Raw genomic sequence first — 25,490 nt, 5'->3', positions numbered from 1 at the left:
AYCCTGTATGAAAATGTCCCCTTGTTTTTAGAATTCATCCTGGATTATCCCAAGCTCCTTTCCATGTGGGTCTTACCMCTCTCTCATTCCCTTTATACCTATTTTATTTAGCACAGGATTGCATCCTGTCAAGGTTTGCTGCTGCTGAAACAAACATTTTGACTATGGGTGTCTCCTGTGTTTTCACGTCTCTTGGACACTCATTTAAAATCACAGCTGCTTAAAACATCCCTCTGTTTCTTGACCTGCATTTTCCAGTTTTTCTTCAAGTTGCAGTCCCTCATGCACTGGCCTCRCAAATCTCTGGGCTGGCTGAACTAAATGAAAAAGTTCTGTAGAAGGGTGCTGCATTTGGCTTACTGCAACTGCCCATTAACTGAAGCAATCAGAATTCACACTGTTTAGATCAAAGGGCTCTAAATCTGACCTACTTAGCCGACTTGCATGACATAGTCCATATGAGATCCCCCCCCCCCAGTAATCCTGTTGGTCAGGTGGCTGAATATAACAGCCCCTCTGTCAGCCCTGGGACTTTGGGGTGTTATTGTTGGAAACCTTTGAGAGCGGCACATTGGTACCAAGCTTCTGGTCCTTTCACGGTAGGGATAATTCAACAGGCTCCTTGCTGGTGGACTCATTGGGAAAAGGTCTCACAAGCCTCAAAAAGTTTACGTTAGAGCATCAGGACCAACTGTATCATTGCCGGATGAGAACTGGGAGGCTGCTTTCATACCTATTATTTAATTTTGCAATAATTGCATTATCTAACATTTAAAAAAAATGGCTACATGGGTTTTAATGAAGAATTCATGCTCTGAACTAAAAGAAAGTGTTATGGTATTGCATTGTGCTGCTCTATCACTCCCATGACAAATAGTGCAGATCCGTTAGTGACCTACATGGACTCATTTAGTTGCAAACACAGCAATACTCCTGAAAAGCTGCCCTGCTTTGAGGAAGAACAAGTTCCAAATATTGCTGAATGGAATTCAGTCTCAGAGCAGTAATTACTGATTGTAATTTTGGAGTAAATGCAGTAATTAATTATTGTCGTTTTCCATCAGTGCATTATATTGTGTGCCAATCTTAGAATAACTACAATAATTAGCAAATGGAATTTTGCATGCACTGGTATTGAAACCGTGGTTTATAGAACAGACATGAGAATTTTACCATAATAAAGTTATTAGTAATTTAAATGGGCAGACAGGTTAAAAATGATCAGCAAGAAAACAAAAAGGTTTCCTTGTCAGTTTTGCAAACGTTTTATATAGTTTGGTTTCAAGGCTCTTCCAGTTATATTCACTTCCACACTCTTATGTACTAGCACAATAGTGCAAGGTTTGCGTTACAAGCACACTGTGAGGGATGTTTAAGTTAATCACAGTTGTCAGTGGAAATTAAAAGGAAAAGTAATTCAGAAAAAAAAAGAAAAGGTCGATCTGATGTTTTTCCAGTACCTAAAGAGACTTTCCTAAGTGAAGCTGTGCTGATTTCATTCTCACTTTATTCACTTGTATTAAAGCTTGTGCTGGAGTACTGTTTTGATGTAATTATACTTGTGCAAATTTCCATAATGTAGGCAAGTCCTAAATGATCTAAGTGATGACTAAAGGAGGGAAATGACAGTAATCTGTGCAGGAGGAAGAGGAATTGGTTAGCATGATTGTAGGAGGCATAACTACAAGAAATGGGATTAGATTCTGATAAAGGATATTTTGTCTGAATCTCAAGATGAACAGTCTAACAGACAACAGTGAGATCAATGCAATTGCAGAATAGTCTCTCATTGGAAGCAATACAAGCCTATCTGAGAGGGCTAAGCAACCCAAAATTCAGTAAAAACTAGACTTTTCATTTGGCTTTACACTGAAGTGACCTGAAATGACAGGAAGAGACAGCCAAAAATGTTCCCTCAACATTGCTTTTCATGGGCATTTGGAATTTTGTTTGTTTGTTTGAATTTTGGCTGATAATGCCTGCTTATTTCAAAAATGGATTTTTTTTTTCTTTTCTTTTTTCTCTCTTATCAGGGAACAGATAATGAGAAAAATGCAACGTTTTCCAGTTTGGTAACCAGTACATTCCAATGGAAAAAATGACATTTCCTATCCGAAAAATATCACTTGTTCCAGCCAGCTGCAATAACAAGCTACAATAGACCACACATCAGCACGTGTCTGAGGCACTGTGAAGGAGGATCTGAACATCTTTTCATTGTACTCAGACTTTGAACGCTGTTATTTCCTCTGATATTTAAGTGAAGCAGGTTGCCCGGACATGCAGTCTTTTAATGCTTTGCCACTACTCCCCTTGGAAGACTATAGCACAGCTGAAAAAAAAAAAAAAAGACCCTTATTGTTGGCCATTTTTTCTCCTGTTCTGCCTCACTTTGCCTCACTCAGTTCATCTCCCTCACACTCACTTTGTCTCACTCAGTTCCATCCCAGTGCTCCAGAATGATGTGATCCAAATGTCCCCCGCCATCTCTAGCTTTAAATAAAACTTCAAGAGCAGAGTCCCTGAGGAGGTAAATAGCGCTTTGCTAATGATCAGTCACCGAAATGAAACCACAGAATGGGAATGGACAGGATCTTCACTGTTCTTCTGTGCAATGTCTTTTAGTGATATATCAACTGGATTCTTCTGTGGTGATCTGTTAAGTCCTAAATACCGAATTATGGCAGTTCTAGGCAATATTGTCCTGTTATGATTCCTACTAGCTTACTATGGATGAGACAGTTGGGAACTAGCTCCTAGACCCCATTCGGAGGGCTGGAAGCACATGGATACATCTCCACGCAGTGGGAGGAGAAGAGGAGCTTATCTTGCAGTCGGTCCTAGCGGGACGTCAGTGCTGCCTGCCCGAAGGGCTCCCCTGCACACCCCCAAGGCATGGCAGGGTACGCCTTCAGCTTGTCATACCATATGGCACATAATGGCTCTGAAGAGTGGCCACCCAAGTGAGCTGTGGGTTTCAGCACTTACTTTTTTCATTATTTCATGCATTTACTATCTGAGAGACACATTAAGTGCCTCTGAATCCTTGCTTCCTAGTCCTGAGGGGGGATTTGTAATAGAATATATTGATTTTGGCAGAGTTGCCTCAAATGATCCTCCTCTTTTTCTTTTGCTTTCTTCCCCCCCCCATCCACCCTCTTTGCCTTTTGCTACAACCAGCTCTGTAATTAGAAAGAAAAAGAGAGAACAGAGGCAGCCATTTTGGAAGTGTTTTGCCATTTGAATTCTTCAGGGCTTTGCTTGCCGCAGCTTGTGGGCTTATCTGCCACATCACAGAGACCCTTTCAGTGTTTGACAGCAACTTTAGAGTACTTCCAAGGAAAACAAAGGACTTCAAATCACTGTGGCCTAGACCGCTTGTGTCCCAAAAGGGAGATTTGTAAATTAAAAAAAAAAGTGCATTCAGAATTAAAATTGAGTGAAGATCTTTCTTTCTTGGTTGGGAAAAACACTCTGGTGGCTTACATCAAACTGGGTGCTGCTTGTGTTTTTGTTGGCAGCTTCTTATTTTTGGAAAGGAATTTGATAAAACAAAGCTCTTCCTTAGAAAAATCCCAATTAAAAAGTTTCTCGAGCATACTCGTGAAGCACATGATTAATTGCCCCGATGTCAATATGGCTATGCACATGCTTCAAACTGGAATTGAGATTAGTACCCTGAAGAACTGCAACCAAAGTAAAAGAAGATAAAAAACATACAGGGGTTATTGTGTTTCTGCCAGTTAAGGGAGCTCGCAAGCTTTGCAATAGCTCTCTGTGTGGTACCAGGGGACCCAGCTGGCTTCAATCCTAGTGTTTTTAGGAAACTTCTCATTGCAGTAATGATGCTGTCTACTGACTGGACCAGAGACTTCCAGTGGTATTTTGGAGGCAAACTGGAGGCTGCACATCAAACCACCCATATGGGAGTACACAGTGCTGAGCCAAGGACAACTGACCCATCTCTAAGTAATGCTGTTTGTTAGTGAGKGTTCAGCCCTGTGCTGACTGCTATTGCACAGCCCTGGCTGGAAGTTGCCTTGTATCTGGCCTTGTCAGAGCATGACTGAAAGTCCTGTGTCTGTTTGTAAGGTACTGGTACAGATGTTTCCTATCACTGGAAAAGAGATGAGCTGAAGAGGGAGCTGGATCTTCTGAGCTTTTGGCTCTCCCTTGCCGCTTCCAAGTATCCTCTCCATTCTAACTTGGCAAGGTACTTCCTGTGCTAAATCAGATCCCTCCTTGTGATACCCTCCTTTGGTGCCCCCCTGGCACCACATGCACTTGGCTAATCCCTTTTGTTAGGTGAAAGGCAACACACACAAAGCTTCTTCCAGATCTCTGTCTTGCTAAAAGACAGGTGGATCTTTGGCTCTTCCAACAGGTTCACCAAGGTGAGATTCAACAAGGACCTTTGAGCTGCGTTCCCTCCAATTTGATAGGGTCTGTCTACACCTCTATACCTATAAGCAGAGGGTGGAGCTGATCTGGTGGTAACAGCTGAGCTGATTTTGCCAGACAGCTGAGAATTAGAATCAAAGTGAAAGTTAAGAAAACTAAAGGACTTCTCAGTTAGAGGCAACTATTCAAGACTGTTCTGCTTTGCACAAGCAGAGGAAAGAAGTGCTCAGAGAGAGAGAGATTTGCAATTTTAGTGCTATTTTACAGCTGATTTCTTTCTGTATAATTTATTTTGAGTGTGGAGGAAGCCCTAGCCCTACTACTGAGTGAACTTTTTATAAGAAAAAGGCTCAGACCTCAAGGTCAGCCTGGTGATGACAGGTAGAGGTAGAGTGCTTCATAAAGAACCACGACAGGCAACACTGTGGGCTGATCCTAGGAAATCTCTAACAGCGCACAAGAACCTACAGCCCAGCACTTTCTTACACTTACAGTAAGAATCAAACATAGATTCTGTGATCACAACTACACCACAGTATAAGCCCATTGCTTGACACCAACGAACCAGGGAGAGATTTCCAAAACCGGATGGAACTGTGTTCCTCAATCACTCTGCAGGTGTTATTGAAAATCTCTCCAACAAAGGCAGTCCCTGCATTAACAAAATAGCATGCATGCATCTCCCACTCTGCCCCAGCACTTCTGAGCAAAACCTGCAGTAACAAGCCAGTGTGATGAAGCAAAAAGCATTTGGATATGGAAACACATCTTGGTTTCAAGCTTCCAAGAGGCCTTGTCATAAGCAAGGAAAAGAAAAGAGGTATTTGAAGAGGGAGAACATGCTGATAGTTATCTTTGCATAGTCATGTACAAGGGAGATACTAAACTATGGAGGCTGTATCTTGAGTCTTTATTGCCACAGAGAATCCTAAAAACCCCTGTGAAATTAGCACATGCACCTAATATGTTTACTGAAAGGTTTCTTGATCTGCTCCATGTCATCTTCAGTGCAGTATCTATCTCTTTCACAACCATTTTGATACCAATCCTTAATTCTCAGTGGAATGGATACTGCTCTGAAGGCTGTAACAAAGTATTTTCAAGGATGTTATGTATATCAGTGAAAAATTAGAACACTTTGCAGTTCTTTGAAAAGGTTGAAGATGGGGATGTCCTGACCAATCTTAAATGGGCCAGCAAGGCCTGGATCAAAATCATTGAGTCTTAGACATTATAGCCATAATGGCCTAGAAAGGCCACCTAACCACCTCTGTGTCCCAAATCACAGATCCAGAAATTCCCCATGGAAGGAAAATTTGGGAATGCAAACTGCTTATTGCAGCTTAGGGTCCCCTTCAGTGCTGGGCTTATTGGTGAATCTCTGGTGTGGAATGGCTTTGATAGCAGAGAGAATTCCCTGTCTCTTTAACAAACACATGCATTTTTATATTTATGTTTCTCCAGGAATTATCTAAGGGGAAAGCCAGCCAGTGGTGGAAAACAGACAGAACATTTTGGGCCCAGCAGAAAGGGAGGGAGTTGAATTACAGAGAATGGCAAAATCCATTTAACAGGGCAGATTCAGCTTTGCCACTGCTGATACAAATGTAATTTGCCAATCCTCATACCCTTCTTCGACAGTGATGCTTGATACCATGGGAGGTGGAAGCTCACCTATCATCTGTGAAACCATGCAGTGTAAAATATGCCTGGAAACATCATCAAGAATAGCAGCATTCTACCTTTGGTATCATTCAGGATGGCTCCACCACCTGTCAACATGCTTTTTACTCTCAGCGGCTAAAGGTGGGGCACTATCTGTAATGCTATCACTGTTCTGTTTGGAAAGAGAACCGACTGACGGTTTGTGTCATTTTGTCATGGCATGTGGGAAGGTTGTATTGTTCAAAGGTGACTATTTGAGTTAAAATCCTAAGTCCCATCATCAAAAGTCACTGCCACATTCATGACACAGTGTACTGCAGCGCAGGGAATCTTCCAGTTAGCTCCAGGCAAGCTGGTGTGTTTACACAGCACAGACCACTGCCATCCGACTTCACCTTAGAGATCTCTGGTTTCTGCTGCATTGTACAGTGCAGACATAGAAAGTCCATGGCACTAAGAGTCCTGATCCCCTAAAAATTGACAAAAACAGTGGGAGTTAGGTGCTTTGATTATTTTAAGCACCTGGGAATACAGGGCCTTTAAAAATGGGGCTTAGACTCTGAAGATATATAAGCACTTTTGAATACATTCTTCAGTGTCTATTCTCCATTTTTGTCATTGGGAACAGGCTGAGAATCCAGTGACACGAGCTTGTTTTTCTGATATTTTTGGTACTGTTACATGCATTAGAAGTTTCCTTGGAACACCAAGCTATCTCCTTTCCAACACCACCACAAAGTGAGTCTAACAATGAGACTCTCATTCAAATTTTTCTAGGTCCTCACTCAAGCAAAGCTTGCTTAGCTTTGGTTGGGTTTTAGGCAAGATGTGAGCATGGATCCTTTTATTAATTTCTTGGGCTTAGGAAGAAAGAAATTAGGGGTCATTTAATTGTCAGGGAGATGTATTCACACATAGCTATTATGCTGGGATGAAACTGGATACAGACTATACTTCATGAAGAATGAAGAATGCTTTGAAACGTTTGCAACACAGAGCTATTGAGACAGACACTGTCCCAGCCCAATCACCTGGGATTAAACTGCAGCCCAGTCCCATCTCTTAATTGCAGGTTTTCTTCAGCCACCAAAAAAGCTCTCTTTGGCTGAGCAAGGGGAATCAGGACAGCTGTCGGCTCCCCTCTAGTGACCAGGAAGATTAATTTTAGAGATGCAAGATGCCACTGGGGTGGGGAGCTTGGCTCAATCCCTCGTTAGGCATCCTTCCGCCTCTCTTTCTAATGAGGTGCACACACAAACAGTTCCTGGTTTATGTGTGGGTGTGTGTCTGTGCGGTGTGGCTCTAGCCAGAGGCCTAAGTGAAAAAGGCAGAAGCTAGAGGATCACAGAGCTGAATCTTTTCAAGAGTCTACAACACAAAGAGAGGCTAAGACCACAGCTGACATCCCCTGCCCCATGCAGTTACCTGTGCTAGTGCTTTGTATCCAGCGGTTCCCACAACTCTTCAGTAGGGACGATTAGCATCCTTTGGCCTCTTGAGCTGCACCTTCAGCCTCTTCATGCCAATCTGGAAGCCGTTCATAGCCTGGATGGCAGCTTGGGCACTGGCAGGATTGTCAAAACTCACAAAACCTGTCAAAACATGAGGCAAGGCAGAGGGCTTAACGAGCTGAAGGGAGCCAAGGCACGTACRTGCAACGACCACTGAGAATGAACATGGGGAAAGGGGTGAGGGTGGTGGTAGGGAGGGAGTGAGCAGGTAGGTGGGTGGGTGGGGGGGGGAGGAAAGTGAGGATAGGATGGTTGCCAATGGGGGACGGAGGGTAGGAGGGGTTGTTACAGATCGGGGTCCCAGGACGCTGTGCCATGGGGTCCCGGGCACTGCGTGCCATTTCAGACACAACACTGTGAAGCTTGGGGATCCGAATGCTGGTGCCACAGTACCAGCACACACAAGACTGGGGTAACCTTTGCTCTGGGTGTCAGCAGATGTGATGCATGGTTTCAAGGCACTTGTTCTCTGTCTTGTTCTCTTCCCCTCTGTCATGACTGGGGTAACTCTCTTTCTATGCCCTTCTTCACTTACCAGCATAACCTTTCCTTTGCCTTCTAATATTCACAAAGAAGGGAACCTGATATGCCTACTGCTACTTCCTCATTATGGCAATATAAGTAAGAAAGACATGAATTTAATAAGCTCTCCGTTATGGTATTCATTGGCATGGATAGTTTGATTTTTGGCCACTTAAGCCATACAAGGAGTTTTATTAACTGGCAATTACTGCAGATTCTTTTTCTTTATGTTGACTCCGCAGTTGAGAAAGATTAACTCTAGTGCTTTCCTAACATGGTTTCCATAAGTAGTTTCACACCTTGCAATCACATCAACCAATCAACCATGGAGAGCATCCAGCAATAAAAGCACCCTTAGTGACTGAATATTGTACCTACAGGCTACCTAAGATGCCTTTTTTTTTTTCTTAGTGGAAGAGTTGCCATTTGGGGATCAGAAGAGCCAAGATAGGTCAGACTCAATCAGGAGTCAATTCATCTAACTCATTCAGCTTTGAGGAGTTTTTGTTTGGTTGGTTTTTCTGTGTTAGCTCCAGGAACTCCCTTGCCCAGACTGTATATGCCTTTAGCTGGAGCGACTGTGGGATTGAGATATGCATGAGGCAGGGGGCCAACACCTTGTATAAGAAGTGCCTCTGCTATCTTTGCCAGAAATGTCCTCATGTGCCAACAACATCTCTGAGCACAAACACCAGGTAAGACTAGCCTGGACCAGCCTGCACTCCAGACAAAGCCATCTGTTTTCCTAACCCTGCAAAGCTCTGGCAGCACAAATCATCCCCTGGAACCTGATGTCTCTTGATAAAGAGGCTGAAATGAAGAGGCAGTTTGAGGCAGCCCCTTAAAAAAGCTAATGCTGAATATTTGCTGCCAGTGGTACACCTGTTCCTGACAACAGCACAGGACATGGTTTACGGCCCTGGGCTGCTGTACTGTGACTGCATTCAGCAGCACCTCCTCTCTGGTTTAGTTCATCCTGAAAAGCAAGTCTCACAATGATACATGACAGATTGCATTTGAAAAAGACACACATATACACATATATACAAACACACCTTCTCACTCTTGTCTTAAAGCTGTACTCCCTGCCTTTGGCTAATTACATGGGTTTATGAAAGGTCAAAAAACCGATAATCTTAACCAAGGTGAAACAACAGGTTTACTGAGTGTGGCAGGTGCAGTTTCAAGAGAGAGACCTATAGAATAAGCAGGCAACCCTCTTCTTCCTCTCCTCTTGAAGCCGAAGTTTCAAGTAATTGACTCTCTATGGAGTTATCCTGCCAGCCACCCGGATGAAGATGTACCAGCATTGCAGCTCTGAAGATGTGAGCAAACGAGTTGCTCAAGCCTCACAGGAGTCATCAATCACTGGACAGAAAACTGGAGAGTAATGGTGAGTAATGATCTGGGGTGTTATTAAATAGCAATGGACCTGCTTTTGCAATCTCTTATTAGCCAGTAAGCATCTGGTAATGTTCCCAATTTACGTCTGGCTAGTTGAATAATCTATCAGTCAACAAGGTCCTATGCCTGATCTCAGCAATGGAACAAACAAAGCACCTACTGATTTTGCCTGAGTAGGTTCAGTCTTTAAATGCTGCTGGAAGCAGCATTGGAAGTGCTTGACTTGAGTTTGAACCTGAAATTTGCTGTCTAGCTACCTCACATGTTTGAATATAGATCATAGTGAAAGACAGTTCTTTTTAAAATCACCGCTGGACTGTTAATACTCCTGTCCAAGACATATCAGCTACATCTATATCAATAAATTAAAACAGTGCTAGGGAAAGTTCACCGGCACTGGAGCCCAATCATCTATACCATCAAATTTTTAGAAAGGTCCTTGACATAGTTATGGTTTGTGCCTAGCTCCAAACAGTTCCTGGGCACAGTCTGAGTATTAGCACAGGACAGGGGCCATTTTCAGTAGTTAGCTTGGACATGGCCACAATATTCTGAAAAATAAGGGAATTTAATAGTTTGGGTGTGGGTCATTCTTTGCCAGCTGGCCTCAGTGCAAGGGAAAAGTGCCAGGTATGTGTATTTTACTGTTACAGACACAGCTACCAAATATCAAAGCTGGGTTGGCTGAAGCTGGATAATTACTTACATTATGCCTTTAGAGAACCTAGTTTGCCTCTGAACTTCGATTTCTACTCCTTTAACTGATCCTGTGGCAGTGTATCTTCTACTGACTAAGCATGCATGTCGAGGGTGTATCTATATGTACATCCACTTGTGAGCAAATCATACTGGGATCCTAAACTAATCAATGGAGGTCTAGCCCAGAGTCAGCAGAGTGTAGGACTCAATTTCTCTCTTCCGTTGGGATGTGCCTAGCTGTGCCCAAATGAATCACATTGTAATAACAGGGACCAGCGCTTACTGCAATGAAGCTACATACCTTGCTTAAACTGAGGTACCTATAAGGCAGGATTTATCTGGTTCCACAGTTGGGACTGACATCTCCAGGTAAGATTGCATTAAGTGGCTGCTGTCTGGGTGACTCACTCCCCAAAGTGGTGTTGCTGACTCAAACTCCTAGTACATGCAAACCTCACCAAAAATACTGGTAGTGTTGATGGGAAGTCTACTATTTGTCCACTTTTGCAGGGACCAGACCTTTAATCAGATGATAAGCCCTGGTGCATGGGTTGCTTATATAGTCATACCAATACAAGAACCGTTCCTTTAGACAAGCTCACAAAGCTACACTAGTTTTTATCATCACTTTGCTCTTAAGATGGAATTCTAATTCCATTTCTTCACTCTGTGCAAAGCTGTAAATAATACAGCATTTTAACAAATGGGACTAATAAAAGAGATCAAAAGTGCATTTGCTCACTATATTTCATTTAGACCACAGGATAATGAAGCTGGGAGTTGCACCCTGATGCTATTGGTATATCAGTTGCCTGCAGATTTGGACCGGGTATGGATTATTTATTTATTTATTTTTCTCCTTAGTTGTCCTGATCTCCACTGCCGCAATATAAAACCTTTTACTAGCTAGCAGACGAAGGCAGAGGGGCCTAGGGTTGCTGGGGATAGTGGAGGAGGAGGCCAATAATTGTGCATTTTTCTTGGGAGCACATCCTAGGGAAAGAGCAGCTGATGTCTCTAGCTTCATTTGACTGTTCTAGTTTCAGAGGGCTCGATACGCTCAGAAGTTGTTGGTGCATTCAGCTCTCCCCCTTCCTGTTATTTATGTGCAGTTGTATTTCATATTGTTGAAGGTATTTGGATGGGCTCCAAAAAGAAGAAAAGCTATGGCTTATCCTGAGAGTTGAGATGTCACAGTGATAGACAGATAGACAGATAGACAGACAACTAGTGCTGACAATATCATATTCTTTTCTCTTTTCAGGTCAGATATCTACTGGTGGATTATATGACGGCCACCACAGGCAGATTTTTTGTTACATTCACTATTGGCAGTTAACCAGCTTGCTTTCTCTGGGTCAACATCTACAACATTAGTGGTGCTACACCAGATTTAAACACGTATGACTAAGAATGGCATGTGTGTCCTGGAAGAATAGCTTAAATACCTGTTTTCTGAATGGCTTTAATGTTTGGATTCATGGCTATAGGGCTCAAAGCATGATGCTACTACTTCAGCTGCTCAAGAAGCTATATCTGTGTTTTGAACACCACCCCTGCATTGTCATCTGCACTCTTGAAGGACAAAAGAGAAAGGGAGAGGTTAAAAGGCTTGAAGCTGTTTCTGTGCATCAGTTAATTAATAATCAGAGAAATATATGTTCTGGTCTGAAGATAGTTGGTAGGAGGACAGGGTTTTGTGATAAATCTATTTTATGTTTTTTTTTTTCCCCCAGGGATTATGTAAAAAGGCTGTTCTAATAAATGATTTATCAAAGCAGCAAAGAATCAAGAAATCTGCTAGGATTGCAGCTCAGGGCATCTAATCTTCCTGGTTCTGCAGAGTATCTTCCAGAAAGGGTTGACATTAGAGTCCATGGCCTTTCCTGACCTGCTCTTCCCTGCATGATAGTGAATGGTCAGTAGGCAGAAACTGGGACAGCATCTTGGAGGGAGCTTTGGCTTGACTCCCCATTTCTTCCACAGAAAGTCTTGGTAGTGGGACATGCTGAGGGAGCTTCATGCCTTCTCATGACAGTGGCATGACTACCAATGGTTTTATGTAACCAAGGGCTCAATTCAAGGGCTGTTCTTCTGTTTTAATCAGCTGAGACGATATAAAAGGGGATTAATAAGGATCTCTGAGCGTGTTTGAAGACTACTTTGTAACTGTAAACTTTTCATTCACAGTGAGTAGTGGCTCTGCATGGCCATGAATTCATTTGTGCACTAAGTGCAATTCTGAATGACCACATCATTAAGTTCCCATGGATCCCAAATTGGTCTTTGTGAGTTTTCTATTTCTCTTTGCATGCTGCAAGAAGAATTAGCAGCTGACATGCAAAACAACATTTTGATGATCTCCTACCAGGTTGGAATAACATGTTGCCTCTCTTTAACAGAAGTCTTCTCTGGATGGAGCCCAGACCTTGGTAATTACACTGAAGATCCTCCAAATCAGCATTCAAGAGTATGGCCAATGATAGGTCCAAATGCAAACCTTTGATCCAAAGACCCCTGTATCTGGGGGCAGATGGTCCCACTGCATGTCCACTTATGTAACTAGGCTGATCTCAGGCAATAGAAAGGAAAGTAGGATCCTCAAAGAGAGAAATAGTTAAATTTGTCTTAAAACTAAGATGTTTTAAGGACCTGATGCTGGCCTGATGCTTGCTACACAAAACTACTATCACAGCAACCCACTTTGCAAGAGATTGCAACAGAAATGAATAGAGATTGGTGCTTACTGGCTTCCATAGTGCTTACTGGCTTCTGGCTTCCTTAGGCCAGAGGCAGATTTTTTCTGTTTCTGGCTGTCAGTCCATTTGTCTGACTGCCATGAAAGACAGCACTTATTGGTCTGGTATTGAATGTCCCTAGCTAAGCAGAGGACCTCATTCTTCAGAACTTTTCCCTCCTGTCATTCAATCCATGTTCGTCTCACTATAGTGAAAGGGGCAGATCAGAAAAGGTAAATACTGTGCCCTACAGCATCTGGCCTCTCAACCTACGGAAGGCAAACTCCTGTGCAGTGAAAGAGAAGGAATGGTCTTTCCGCACACGTGAACTGGGTACCTAGCACAGGAGAAGTCCATGCCCCTTGCCTCCTTCAGGTCCACAGCATAACTACCAAGGTGATAAGATGGGGCCTTGGCCAGACTAAAAAGACAGGAGAGAGCTGCAGAAAGCTCTGGCAATTAGTTAGACCACAAGTCCCACTCCTTTCCTTTCCAAGCATTTGTGTTAGTAATTAAGCAATTAGTTATTAATGTAACTGTCCCCTTGGAGCATGGCTTCCTTGTCTTTGTTACTAAACCAACGAAGGGTGTGACCTAGGAATTGCAGGGAGGCATTTTCTGCTGGGACGGCAACGAGGAGGCGCTCACATCACAGGAGCTGTCTCCCCTGCAGGAAGAGCGCTGGGGAGGAGCTCCTGCCCTTCTCCCCCCCCTTTGGGAGCTGACCTGCCACCTTCTCAGCACTTCCCCGCTACCTCAGTTCATTTCATTTCTAGGCCTGCTCAGTTTCTTCCCAAGTTTATTAGTCTTATCAGAGAATGGAGGTTTTCTTTTAATTGCCTTGCAAGGTCTTTACCTTGCTATGTTCTTTACACGATGTACTAGCTGCTGTCTTGCAATTTTTTTAGTGCTGTAAAGAATTTCAGGATACAATCTGTATGTAAGTAGCTCTATAATGTATGTGTGCATTGGAAGGTATTGTATTGTAAGGTGATTTATGGGTACTGGAATACTCAATAAAGGAGTATGTCTGCAGATCAAGGGCATAGCATTTCAGCTATTTTCCAGTGTCTAATAGGGTTGGATGACTTTTTGGAATATTTAACCTTCCACTGATGTTTAATCATGTCCTAGTGAGATTCGTGTATCCAGTTATCCATCCCATCCATCCATCCATCCACCCATTTTGTAATGTATGAACAGTCAGTAACTGACGACTATGCTAAACAACTGCTATTAAATATTTCAGTTCTGTGGGATGAGATAATTGGAACCCAAGAATATTCAAAGAACAGGCTAAGAAATTTGCTTAACCATTAATGCTAATTTTAGAAATTTATGGAATATTAGCAAAGCTTCAAGTTTTCCTGAAAGAAATCTATTATTAATTTTTAAGGATGGAAACCAGATGACCTGGTAAACTTAGTTAATCTTTTATAAATATAAGTAAAAATTATGAAAATATTGATATGAGATGATATGGTAAAGAATTTAAAAATGTAGAATTAATACCAATCAGCATGATTTAATGGAAAATAGTTTCTGTCAAATCAACCTACTTTCATGAAACTGTAAGTCTGGATAATCAAGTACACTTCAAAGAGTACACTTAAACTTCTCTAGAGTATTTGACAGAGTTCCTCTTTAAACAAAATGAAAGCAACCCATATTAAACTCCTTGAAAACTGAGTAACTCATATATCACCAAAAACAATTGTAAATTGTCACTTATAATATGGAAGAGTTTCTAGTAGGCTTCTCCAGGAAAATGCTGAAAGCTCTGTGCTATTCAATATCTCTAACATTACCTTTAAGATATCTAAAGTAATTAATTACTGGTAGCATTTGCCAATCATACAAGAAATGGTGGAGTGATAAAAAATGAAAGAAGTCAGATTGACCTAGGTCAATGGGTAGGTTGGATTCAGTTAAACAATATTCATTTTAACTCAACCAAATTCAGGGTTCTGTATCCAAAGGAAAAAAACAGGTGGGCCTTTTTTATTCCTCATAAAAAAGGGAATTCTTCACTAGAAAGCAATGCCTCTAAAAAGAACACAGGGGTCATGATAACAGCCAAATCAATGAGCTCTCAGCACTGTGTTGAACTATTTAAAGGGCTCAGTAACAGACTGTGACTTTTTTTTAATATAGAAAAAAAAAAGAGCTTGATGATTTCTACTGGATGGAAGCAGACGTTTAACAAATTCAAAATGGAAATAAGACACTGAGTCTGCATTTTTTTAAATAGTGAAGGTAATTAACTATTTTGGAACATCTTGTTTAGCAATAGGGGTGGAACACTTATCTCATGAAATCTTGATTAAGAGATTTCCTAAAATGGACACTATGACTCAATCAGAAGGTTTGAACCTGACACATGAGCTGAGGTGTCTGGCATATGTTATTTAGCATTTCAGACCAAAGGATGAGAATGGTCCCTTCTGATACTGCCAATCTGTCTATCTGTCTGTCTAGTGTTCATTTCACACAGGTATTTAGAAAGTCAGTTCTTGCCTACTAATCTGGCATGGACTGCAGTAACAGTCATGATAGAGGTGACAATTGATGTTAATGCCTTATAATAAATGGCCCCAAAGYGTGGGCTGCGGACCACTGAGACAGCTGACTGGTACTCGTTCTTCATCTTGCTTCCAGCTGAGAGAAACTGAACAGATGGGAAGGGGAGATTAAATGAAGAGTGAAAGTAGATGGCATGATTAACTTTCTCTAAAGGTCAGAACATCCAGTGCAGAAGGTAGCTAGAAATACAAGAGCATCTTCGTGATGTCACCTTCCTGTCTTCCCGTGCATGCAACTACTTCCATACATTGATGCAGTGTGAGCATGAATGGGCAGAGAAGTGGTCCACGTTATTGTGCACTGCCAGTTGGATGCTCTCCAGATACTGCCTCAAAGGAGCAGGCCTTCTGTGAAGAAGTTTGAGGGCTGTAGATGCTGACACTGATTATGATGGTTCAAACCAATAAGGATTTATCTTCCTATGATTCTTCTTTTTCACAATATCTGTTCTTTCATATTGAAATTACTGTTATGACTCACACTGAAAGTACCTGGTTAAGATTCAAGATTAGAGCAGAATTTGAACAGTTTAAATTACTGCGTGGTCAGATATGGGATTTTGACTCATACATTCATAGAAATGGGCCCAGCCATAACATCTGTAACCAGGGCTCCTGATCAGGACCACCTTTCTCTAAAATGAGAAAAAGAAGAAACAAAAATCTGATATGGAAAACTACAACAGATTTCTCATCCTACGAGTGGAGCTAATGTTAACAACTTTCTTTTTCCTATGAACAGAGCTAATCTAACAAGTGAGCAACTATTTTCCTTGTGCTGCAGATGGTGAGTCTACCCATTAGGTGAGGTAGGAGCTGAAGTCATCSAATGAATGGGTAGAACAAGTGAAGGATCTAGGCTTCAACCAGTCTTTGGGAATCCCATGAATCAAATGTTGGACCAGTATATATACAGGTCTGCTGTGAACAATAAGCATTGTGGTTCATCTAAGAGAAGCACCATGTTCAAATCCATCTGATGATTATTTCCCTCGTAGGGACAAGCTAGTCAGCAGGAGTCATCTATAGCTAAGTGAATGGTATTTGGTCCTTTTTTGGGTGATAATTAGAATGGAAGCAATTTCCTAACTGCCTTCAGAAACAGAAGGAACTCTTCTTCTTGAATTGCTTTCTGAGAATTGGTCTGCATTGTGAATGTTTGAGGTCCTGACACATTAATATAAGGTTTATGGGGGAAATATATATAGTTGAAAAAAAAAATAGATGAAATTTTGAGCAGGCAAGTTCTTCTTCAGGTGTACAACCAGAAGCAAAGGTCAAGCTTAGTTTAACTCAAGTATGAGTGGGACCTAAGCAATTAAAGATGCTTTGAGAGTGTTGCAGAATAAAGATGAAAGGTATTGCTACATCAGTTTTGTTGAAGCTGCACAGTACAAAAAGCATGAAAATAGCTACTGAAGCTCTCACCAGCCAAGTTCCACTCCATTTCTTATCTTAATCTTCATTTGCACTGCTCTCAGGTTCTCTCCTGGATCCTACTTAGTTTGTGGGCTCTTGATAAAGAAGCTACTTAAGAATACAGAATCTACCAAAAAGATTCTGGTCTATAAGAGATGTGCACCATAAAAGATCACCTTCCTTTTGATAGTATTTCATGGAGGAGAGGTGAATTCCTTTCTGAGTTAAACAAGACAAAAAAAAGTGACAACAAATCAGGAAAGTGCACTGTGAATTCTACTAGTGGCTAATGATGATTTTTTATCAGTTCCCTTGTCCTAGGAAGTCTCTGAAATAGATCAGTTCTTGATATAGTACAGTACAGAATCCCCAGCTTGCTCCTGCTAATCATTACCTAGATGGAAACTACCATCTTTTTCCCTTTATGTCCTGCATACCTCATTTTGGGTGGAGTGGGGCAACCTAATAGACATGTAGAAAGACTCAGAGCTTCTCTTGTGGTACTGTCCAGAAGTTCTGGTTCAGAAGACAGAAATAGTGATGAATAGCTTTTGGCCATGCTTTTCAAACCAATACAACATTACTTTATATGTGGGCCACTGTGTGAAAAACAGCTAATAAAACAAAAAATTAAAATCAACAAGGAAAAAAACTCCTCATATGCAGTGCATCTTTTGGGAAGAAAAGGAAAAGAGAAAATCCCTTAATACCTACATCAGGAGGTTGTGAACTGGCACTAAACTATGCTGGGTACCAACAGGAGAATGGAAGGATTTACAGAAGTACATTTTAAAGTGGAAGAGCCCTCAGATAAGGTTGCTGATCCAGAGCCAACCAGCTGTTATATCTGTGGTCTTTTCAGTGTCAATGTAAAACCACTAGTCTTTCAATTACCCATAATGGACAAGGAGATGATCAGCWGGCTTCTTTTGTCATCATCATCACTGAGAATTAAACACTTTCATATTATAATGTAGCTGCAGATAAATTCATCTGGCTTTGCAAGCAAAGCATTCACCATTAACTTCCTTCAAAAGAGGAACCTGAATCCTGGAGATATCTGTGAAGCCGTGTGAAGAGCCTTCTGCAGTCCCCGAGAAGAATCATATTTAGTTGGTAGGATCTGGATCATGCCACAGATTGCCTAAGCCTGATCTAATTCTGGCTTCAGGGACCTCTGTCTGATGACCCCTTGAACTCCTGATCCAGAGTCAGCTGGGAGATAGGAAAATACACTTGCATTTTAACTACTGAAATTAGGGGAGTAGAAATATCACTGGAAAACATATTTATGGAAATAGCTTTGATTAAAAGAACTTAAGACCTCAGAAAGACATGGTGGTTATTGAAAATTTGGGCAGGAATCTTGACTGGAAGGGGTGGGGTAAAAATATAAGCCACCCCGAAAAATGCAACTTCTTCTCTCATGAGTGCTTTTAAAAGCCCAGTAACAGAATGACTCTCATGAAGCCTGTTCAGCCACCTCAGGAGGTGTACAATGGGCAAGAAAAAATCCTGAAGACCTCTGGAACTCTGGTGAAGGATTTTAAAGGGAGATTAGGGACCTGTCTTTAGGGCAATCATATAATTTCACCTTTCAATGGTCAGAACACAATGAGATTTATGGGTTATGAGGCCAAAAATGGATTAAACCTGTTGCCTGTGAAGTAGCCAATGACAGCAGCTACTTTTACATGGTAGACCAAATGTAAAAGGGACCTCTCTTTCATAATGATAAATATGCCTGGCTGAATATCAAGGGGCCAGATGCTCACCTGGTGAAAAGTGGCATAGTCCCACAACAGCATCCTGAGCTGCATTAACAGGACCACAGCCAGTCARTTAGGGAAATGTTTATCTTCCTCTGCTGAATAAAGACCTGACTGGATAAAGCCCTGAGCAACCCTGGGGTCTGACCCAATAACTGGCCCTGCTTTGGGCAGGAGGTCCAGGAGGWTAGACTAGAGACCTCCTGAGGTCCCTTCCAACCTGAATGGTTCTGTGAGTCTATGAGTTGACAGAAACAGTGACTGTCACAATTTATGATGGATAATCCCAATGACTTTCACAAGTTATGGTGGATAATCCCAAACTAAAGCCATTGGTCATAACTGTAAAGCCTTATTTTCCACCAAACACTCATGATTCCCCATGATTATACACCCATCCCTTAGAGACTAAAAGTGGGGAGAATATAATACGAACACATCTTCATGGGGTTTAACATAAGAGCTTTTTGATCATAGGCTTTATCTGATCCTTGTTCCATCTAGCTTTTAATAACCCATTCACAGAAATCAACTGCAAACTAATAATGAGCACTGTATCATTTCCTCAAAACTTTCTTCTACTTAACATTAGGCTGTAATTCCTATACAACAATCTTTAAACTAATCTTAGGCATTCCTAGTTCAATGTTTTTTCACTGTTTTTGATAACCTGCAGACATATTAGCTACTGGAGAAATATATATATGTGTATGTATATACATTTATGTACATACACATGAATATATAACAGATGAGGACTGGGGAAACATGGCCTGGATTTAGGATGATGTTGAGTTTGACTGGGGATTTGGGATGGAGGAAACTGGGAATGCTTAAAAAAGATACCTATTTTTATGTGGGATCTGCAAGTTGTTATCCTGATGATAACCTTTGAGTTTGGCAATATATAGTATGTGAAATCCCCATCTGGGGATTATTTTTGATTTTGGTTTGCTTACTTGAAAAGTGAGGATATCAGATACACTGATACATTAAAAGAATGAGAAGGTTGCAAAGTGAAGCACTCAGGAGTTAGAAAACGCAAGAACTGATGTTATCTCTGAAACTTCAATTCTATATTTTGTATATGCATTATGACATTGCTTCTAATCATACATTTCTGTATTCTTCTTTTTCATGGTATCCTTGTTTTAATTACGATAGAGCATTAATGTGTTTTGGGAATGCATAACAGGGTGAAGGAGATGGCAATATATTAGAGTCATTATTACRAATGTTGGAACATGGTCAGTAAACAAGGCAGTGTAAGGATGGTTTTGTAGTTATACAACCAAATGCCGCCTTGGAGAACTGGACTTGATCTCCATTTCTGCCATAACGTCCCAGTTATGCTGAGTAAATCATAGCTCACAGACTTCCTTAATAAAATCTCCTAGGCTACTTCTATACTTGTAAATAGGCCAGGCTCTGAATGCAAATTGCACAACATGGCTTGCATCTGTATGGCTAACCTCTCTTAGCCCTCAAAAGAGGGTGGCCTTGCCCATATTGCCGACTGGGAACAGTCCCTGTCCCTTGYCATTGCTGAGACCATGTCCAAGCATTGTCCAGCGGGGAGCCAGCTGGCATGGGCTCAAGTACAGTCACTGGCATACAAACATAAGAAAAAAAAAGACAGTTATGGCACAGTGCTTGAGCTGATATCCAGCGCCTCATTAGTTTACCAGCAAAGATGAAGCCTTACTGCCTGTTCCTCTTTTCCCTTGTGCTCAGTGTGAAACCTGAGATTTCCCTGGCAAAAAGGCTGTGTGCCTCTACCTGCATCTGAAGTTGWCAGGAACATCGAATGTCCTACATCATGTTAAATACTTTGAGAAAACAAGCAAACAGAGCAGCCAAGCTCGTGGCATCTCATATTAGGCATCCAAGATCAGTAAACAGTTTTGAATGTCTTTCTATGCCTCACCATCCCCTTGGTAAAATGAGGACAACATGAGCACTGTGAAAATGCTGTTACTCAGCTCTGTGAACCTCTCAAATGCTCTGCTGGGAAGGACCTTAGAAAAGCAGATGAGGAAATAATAATAAATTCATATTCATAGCAGGGTTTGAATACTGTGCAGGAAGGAAGGCCTGGGGCCAAGCACAGAGCTGTGAGGATCTGTTGAACAGCTGCTCAGTAACTAGCTAGCTGACAGACTTCAAAATACTGAACAGCAGTCCTGTGCAGTGAATGAGAAAGGATAGATGGATATAAAGAAGTTGAAGATAGATATATGTGGAGATGGATGGATGGTTGGATGGACTAATTCTACAGCTCAGATTCACCTTGTATGAAACAAGTCTCCTTGGGAAAACAAAAATAAATGTAACAGATAGTCAAAGTGCTGCGGTGGGTTTCCAATTTCACAAGAGCGAGATGATGTAAGTCCACTCTGTGCAGATCAATCAACTTGAGTTCAGAAATGGACCTGCCTGTTTGTGTTTTTTTTTTTTTTTTTTAGGGCTCATTAATGTGTTTGGACTGCCTCCAGATCTGAACTGGTCCATCAACAGAATGTGCGAAGACAGGACAAAGTGCCATTTTAGGGATCCTGGCATTGTATCCCAGGCCACACAGTTGTCATGCCCATGCCCCATGCTGTGAAAGCTGGTATCATGGTGCAAGGAGGTTGAACTAAAGTAGCACAAACAACCCTCCTCTGGCATTTCTGCATGTGTGGGTGTTCACATTTGGAACTATAATATCCTTGGAGCATAGATAGGACCAGCTGTATACAATTAGACCCAGGGTTCATCCACTCTCTAACATCAAAGGTTCTTTTTAGGGGAAGTTGCAATAAATAGCATGCTGTGCAGGCACATATGAGATAGTCTGCCTCATCACGTTCTTTTCCTAATTCCCAGTGCTGAAAGATTGGTTTGAAGCCCAGAGCACTAAGTTTTTAATCTCTTTCAAAACTCTTTTTTTTCCCTGTTCTTCTGGCATTAACACTTATAAGTGGTCATTTCCATTAGTCACATAAATGGCCATTCCCTCTTTGAAGTTCATTAAATGAGTAGCCACAAAGACCCTGCAGTAATGAATTCCTCCATCTAATTACACCATAAGTGAAAATATTTCAAATGACTATGTGTGTATGTGGGTAGGTATATACAAACATACACATAACTTTTAAACATATTCTAGATGCGGACTATATCACTTGGATGGAGAGATGGATAGAATAGTGATAGATATAGCTGGACAGATAAATAGAAGATAGATTCTGCTAACATATTCTTGTCTAATACATTGTTAAGCTACAAAAGAAAGCAGAAGTCCCTGTGTACAATGTATAGATTTTCTTTAATGTGAGTTATTGGGAAAAGGCAGAGCTGTCTCTTTAACTGGAGAGCTGCAAACAGCTGTTCCTTATGCATACATGCTTGCTTGGTCTGAAAGTTTTGGTAAGTCAGTGCATAACTGACAGTTAGATTTATCTCCCCAATAAGCAATCAACATTATAATAAAGGAAAAATGCTTTCAGTGCACCTTTGAGAGTGCATCAGAAATTAATCTAAACATCAAATTAATTATAGTTTGTAAATGAATAGTGGCTCACAGCCCTAATACTTCTCCCGCTCCTCCTCCTCCCCCCAAAACCTCCCCCAACCAACTGCAATGGCTGGAGGTGCTGTGTGGTGAGTTTGATGAAAAGCTCCTTCTCTTTCTTACTTGCAGGACTATTAGCTGGAGAAGTGTCCCTTCTTTATTCCATGGCCCTGAAGTCTCAGAGCCCAGCTGCTTTGTATTAAAATGGAGCGTGTCTAGCAGATAAACTCTTGTGCCTCCTTCTCTTTTTACCTGGGAGCCCTAAGCACCCCTTTGATGGTGTCTTGCTCCTCCTGACCTACTTTCCAACGAAGCTGGACACCTCATGAGTCTTTTCTTGGCGGTCTGGCTGTCTGTGCCAGGCCCTGGAGAACAAAGCAGACCTCAAGAAGCTAGTGCTGAACTGAACTGAAACATCCGGGGGGGGGGGGGGTCATGCATACCTAATGTGCTTGGAAAATTGGTTCCAAATTGTCTCAACTCAGGCAGTCAAATTAGTGGGTTCTTTCACTACACTTGAGCTTTGGTCCGTAGCCCATAGCTGTATGGGTATGACCATTTGAAATTGCCCAGGGATTTGAGACAGAATTTATTGCCACTAGATCATTCAACGTAAAGGACATGGCCTAATTCCATGGACTACAGGGAGAAAGTTTGGGGTAGAGACTTTTCTTAGGAAATTTGAAATCGGGTTAAAAGTAAAAATAATAATAAAAAAAATCTGAATTTAATCATAGTACTGTTAACAGTGGCAAGCAGAGCTTTACCTCTCTCCCAACTGGTTTCTAGTAACTTATCTGTTGAGAAAGGCTATTTTCCAAAGGAAGAATCAGAGGGAAAGAAATTATTCTGAGCTCATAAATAATTCTCATCTGTGGATTTTAAAGCACTGTGAAAAGGAGTCAGTGTCCTGCTACAAGATGGGGAAATTGAGGCACATAAACCAGTTGACCCATGATCACTCAGACAGGACAGACACACAGGACTGGAATTTCTGACTGTTACACCACCCTACTCCTGGACTTGCTCATTTCCCTAGACAAATTTAAGGAGAGCTGACTTTTTCATTAAATGAGAAACTGGCAGCTTTGGCAGGATGCACTGGAGGCACATTGTGAGCAGGTGCTGAGCAATATTTTTTCTGTGTACCTCGGGGTCTGTTGTTCCACTCCCATGTCTTATGGAGTGCTGCCAATGCACTTCAGACCTGACCTACAATGCCCCTGGTCCCAGGCCCCTGCATAGTTTTGCTGATGCCCCAGTCTCTTGATGTTTACCTTGTTCTTATTCAACTTCCAGGTTGAAGCGCTGTAGACAGTTGTGACCTGCTTGCTGCCCTGCATCTCCCTCCCCACCTTTCTGCCACCACACTGCAGTCTTGAACTGCCACAATATGTTTTTAATAACATGATACAAGCTCTACCTATTCCCCAGTCCTTCTCCTGAGCTTCACCCCCTCCTGTGTCCAGCCATCATTCCTCACTGCTTTTCTCACCTTTAATCTCTCTCCTTTGGCTCCTTTGTTTCTTTTCACAAGCTAGAAGCCAGAAAATGTTGAGTAGGAAATAAAAGGAAAATATTTAACAGTGAGAGTAATTAACTGCTATGTCCCTCAGCAAGTGGTGTCTTCTTTCTTTTGGTATCTTCAAAGAATACAGGACATTTTTACCAGATGGGGTGGCCCACTAGCAGCTGTACAGTGGACTCCCTGGAGGAATCTGGGATGAAGCTTGATATCCATTGTTGCACCAAGAGTTAAACAAGATGGTCCCTTTAGTCCATATAAATCTGTGGTTCTAAGAAGCCATTACAGTATGTAGTCAAAGCTAGAACACTTATTGCTATGTTTCATAYGGGACATTTCAAAAAGGCTTGGGATATCACTACTGACAGTGTGAGCATCCCTCTGGGATGCGCAGAAGAGGAGAGAAGCGACCAGAGGATGTGGTCACTGCCACCCCAGGGTGGCGGACTATGAACTGAACCATGGTTTTTCTATGGGCACAACAGAGGCTCTTCACAACCTCCCCAGGTCGTTGTCCCTTGGGGAGAAACGGACACTGAAAGCCTTCCCATGCCAGAGGATATGGGGAACTTGCACAAACTGAGGAGACATGCACAGTGCCTGCTGCTCAATGATGTGCAAAGAGCCAGCAGAGGCAGGTGCTTGTCACTCTCAGAGAGGGGTGACTGAACAAATGAATTTCCACATGCACCAGTATAGCAATTTCTCTGGTTTTAATTTATCTACATCTTATTTGACACCTCAGGGTAATCATTTGGCCTCTGCTGTTCCATCTATGTCTTCGTTTTTCTAATTTCTGTCATGTCTTCCTAATTAATATTGCCCAAACCTATCCTTTTCTCACTTTCTTCTCTGTTAAAACATTTTCCTAGAACATGGCTGTCTCTATATTTCACTATTTTAATGTCTTCAAATGCCTTCTCAAAATGTGTCCTGKGTGACAACAGTGAGTGCTTATGAAATTAGGCCTGTATCATAGCATCATCCTACCACARAGGCGGAGTTAGCCATGTGTGGGTAATGTGAAGACTTGCTCCTCTCACATTGACTACTTGTCCTAGCAGCCTTAATTACATCATTTTACCACAGTTTTTCTTTTTATCTTGTACACAAACTGGTCACACTTAAATAATCTGCATGTCTGAGAAGGGAACTATCACTAGAACTGTTATGACCAGCATACAGATATGTTGCATGCCCTTTGGCAATTAGTAGATACCTACACACAGAATAACCCACACACGTGGCGGGAAGGTGAGAGCCTCAGTGCAGTCTCTGCCTTGCACAGAGACAAGATACAGCCCCAGGATCCTGCAGAAGTTGAGGCTCAGACTGCCATAAACCGTGCCTCAGTATAAGCCGTTGGGTCCCGGATCAGCCTGCCCTGTGAATGGGAGTCACTGGCTTCAAGGAGCGTCTGATTAAGTGTAATTTTTCCTGAGTGAGACAACAATCCCTGCTGTGGTCCAGTCATTTCCCTAGGAATGGACAGCATGCCCCAAGTGAGGAGAAACACACTGACAATAAAAGTGTATGGGAAGAGGCTACAGATATTTACTGGACAGTGAGTGAAGGAAGGGCAGGTGAGGATAGAGAAGGACAAAAGTGTGAAGGGCTTTGAAGGTGAAATCTATAAGTTTGAATACAAGAGGGTTGAAAAGACAGCTCCTGAGGAGAATCCCAAAGAGATCCTGGTGTG

The 25,490-nt window shown here is 41.9% G+C and overlaps 1 protein-coding gene across 47 annotated transcripts in view; it reads right to left on the bottom strand.

The window, feature by feature from the left end:
* Positions 1 to 7,530: 7,530 nt before the first annotated feature.
* LOC112965689 (CUGBP Elav-like family member 4) overlaps positions 7,531 to 25,490 on the bottom strand; it is a 694,998-nt gene continuing 677,038 nt past the window's right edge. For all 47 annotated transcript variants that reach the window (XM_026064898.1, XM_026064921.1, XM_026064900.1 and 44 more), the window contains one exon: positions 7,531 to 7,658. In XM_026064898.1, the coding sequence (XP_025920683.1) occupies positions 7,531 to 7,658 (128 nt within the window). The remainder of the gene's footprint in view (positions 7,659 to 25,490) is intronic.

This window comes from Apteryx rowi, unplaced genomic scaffold (assembly GCF_003343035.1).
Source record: "Apteryx rowi isolate R43461 unplaced genomic scaffold, aptRow1 scaffold_221, whole genome shotgun sequence".
Lineage (NCBI taxonomy): Eukaryota > Metazoa > Chordata > Aves > Apterygiformes > Apterygidae > Apteryx > Apteryx rowi.
Note: the sequence above shows the minus strand (reverse complement) of the source record. Positions and strands in the feature narration are given on the sequence as shown.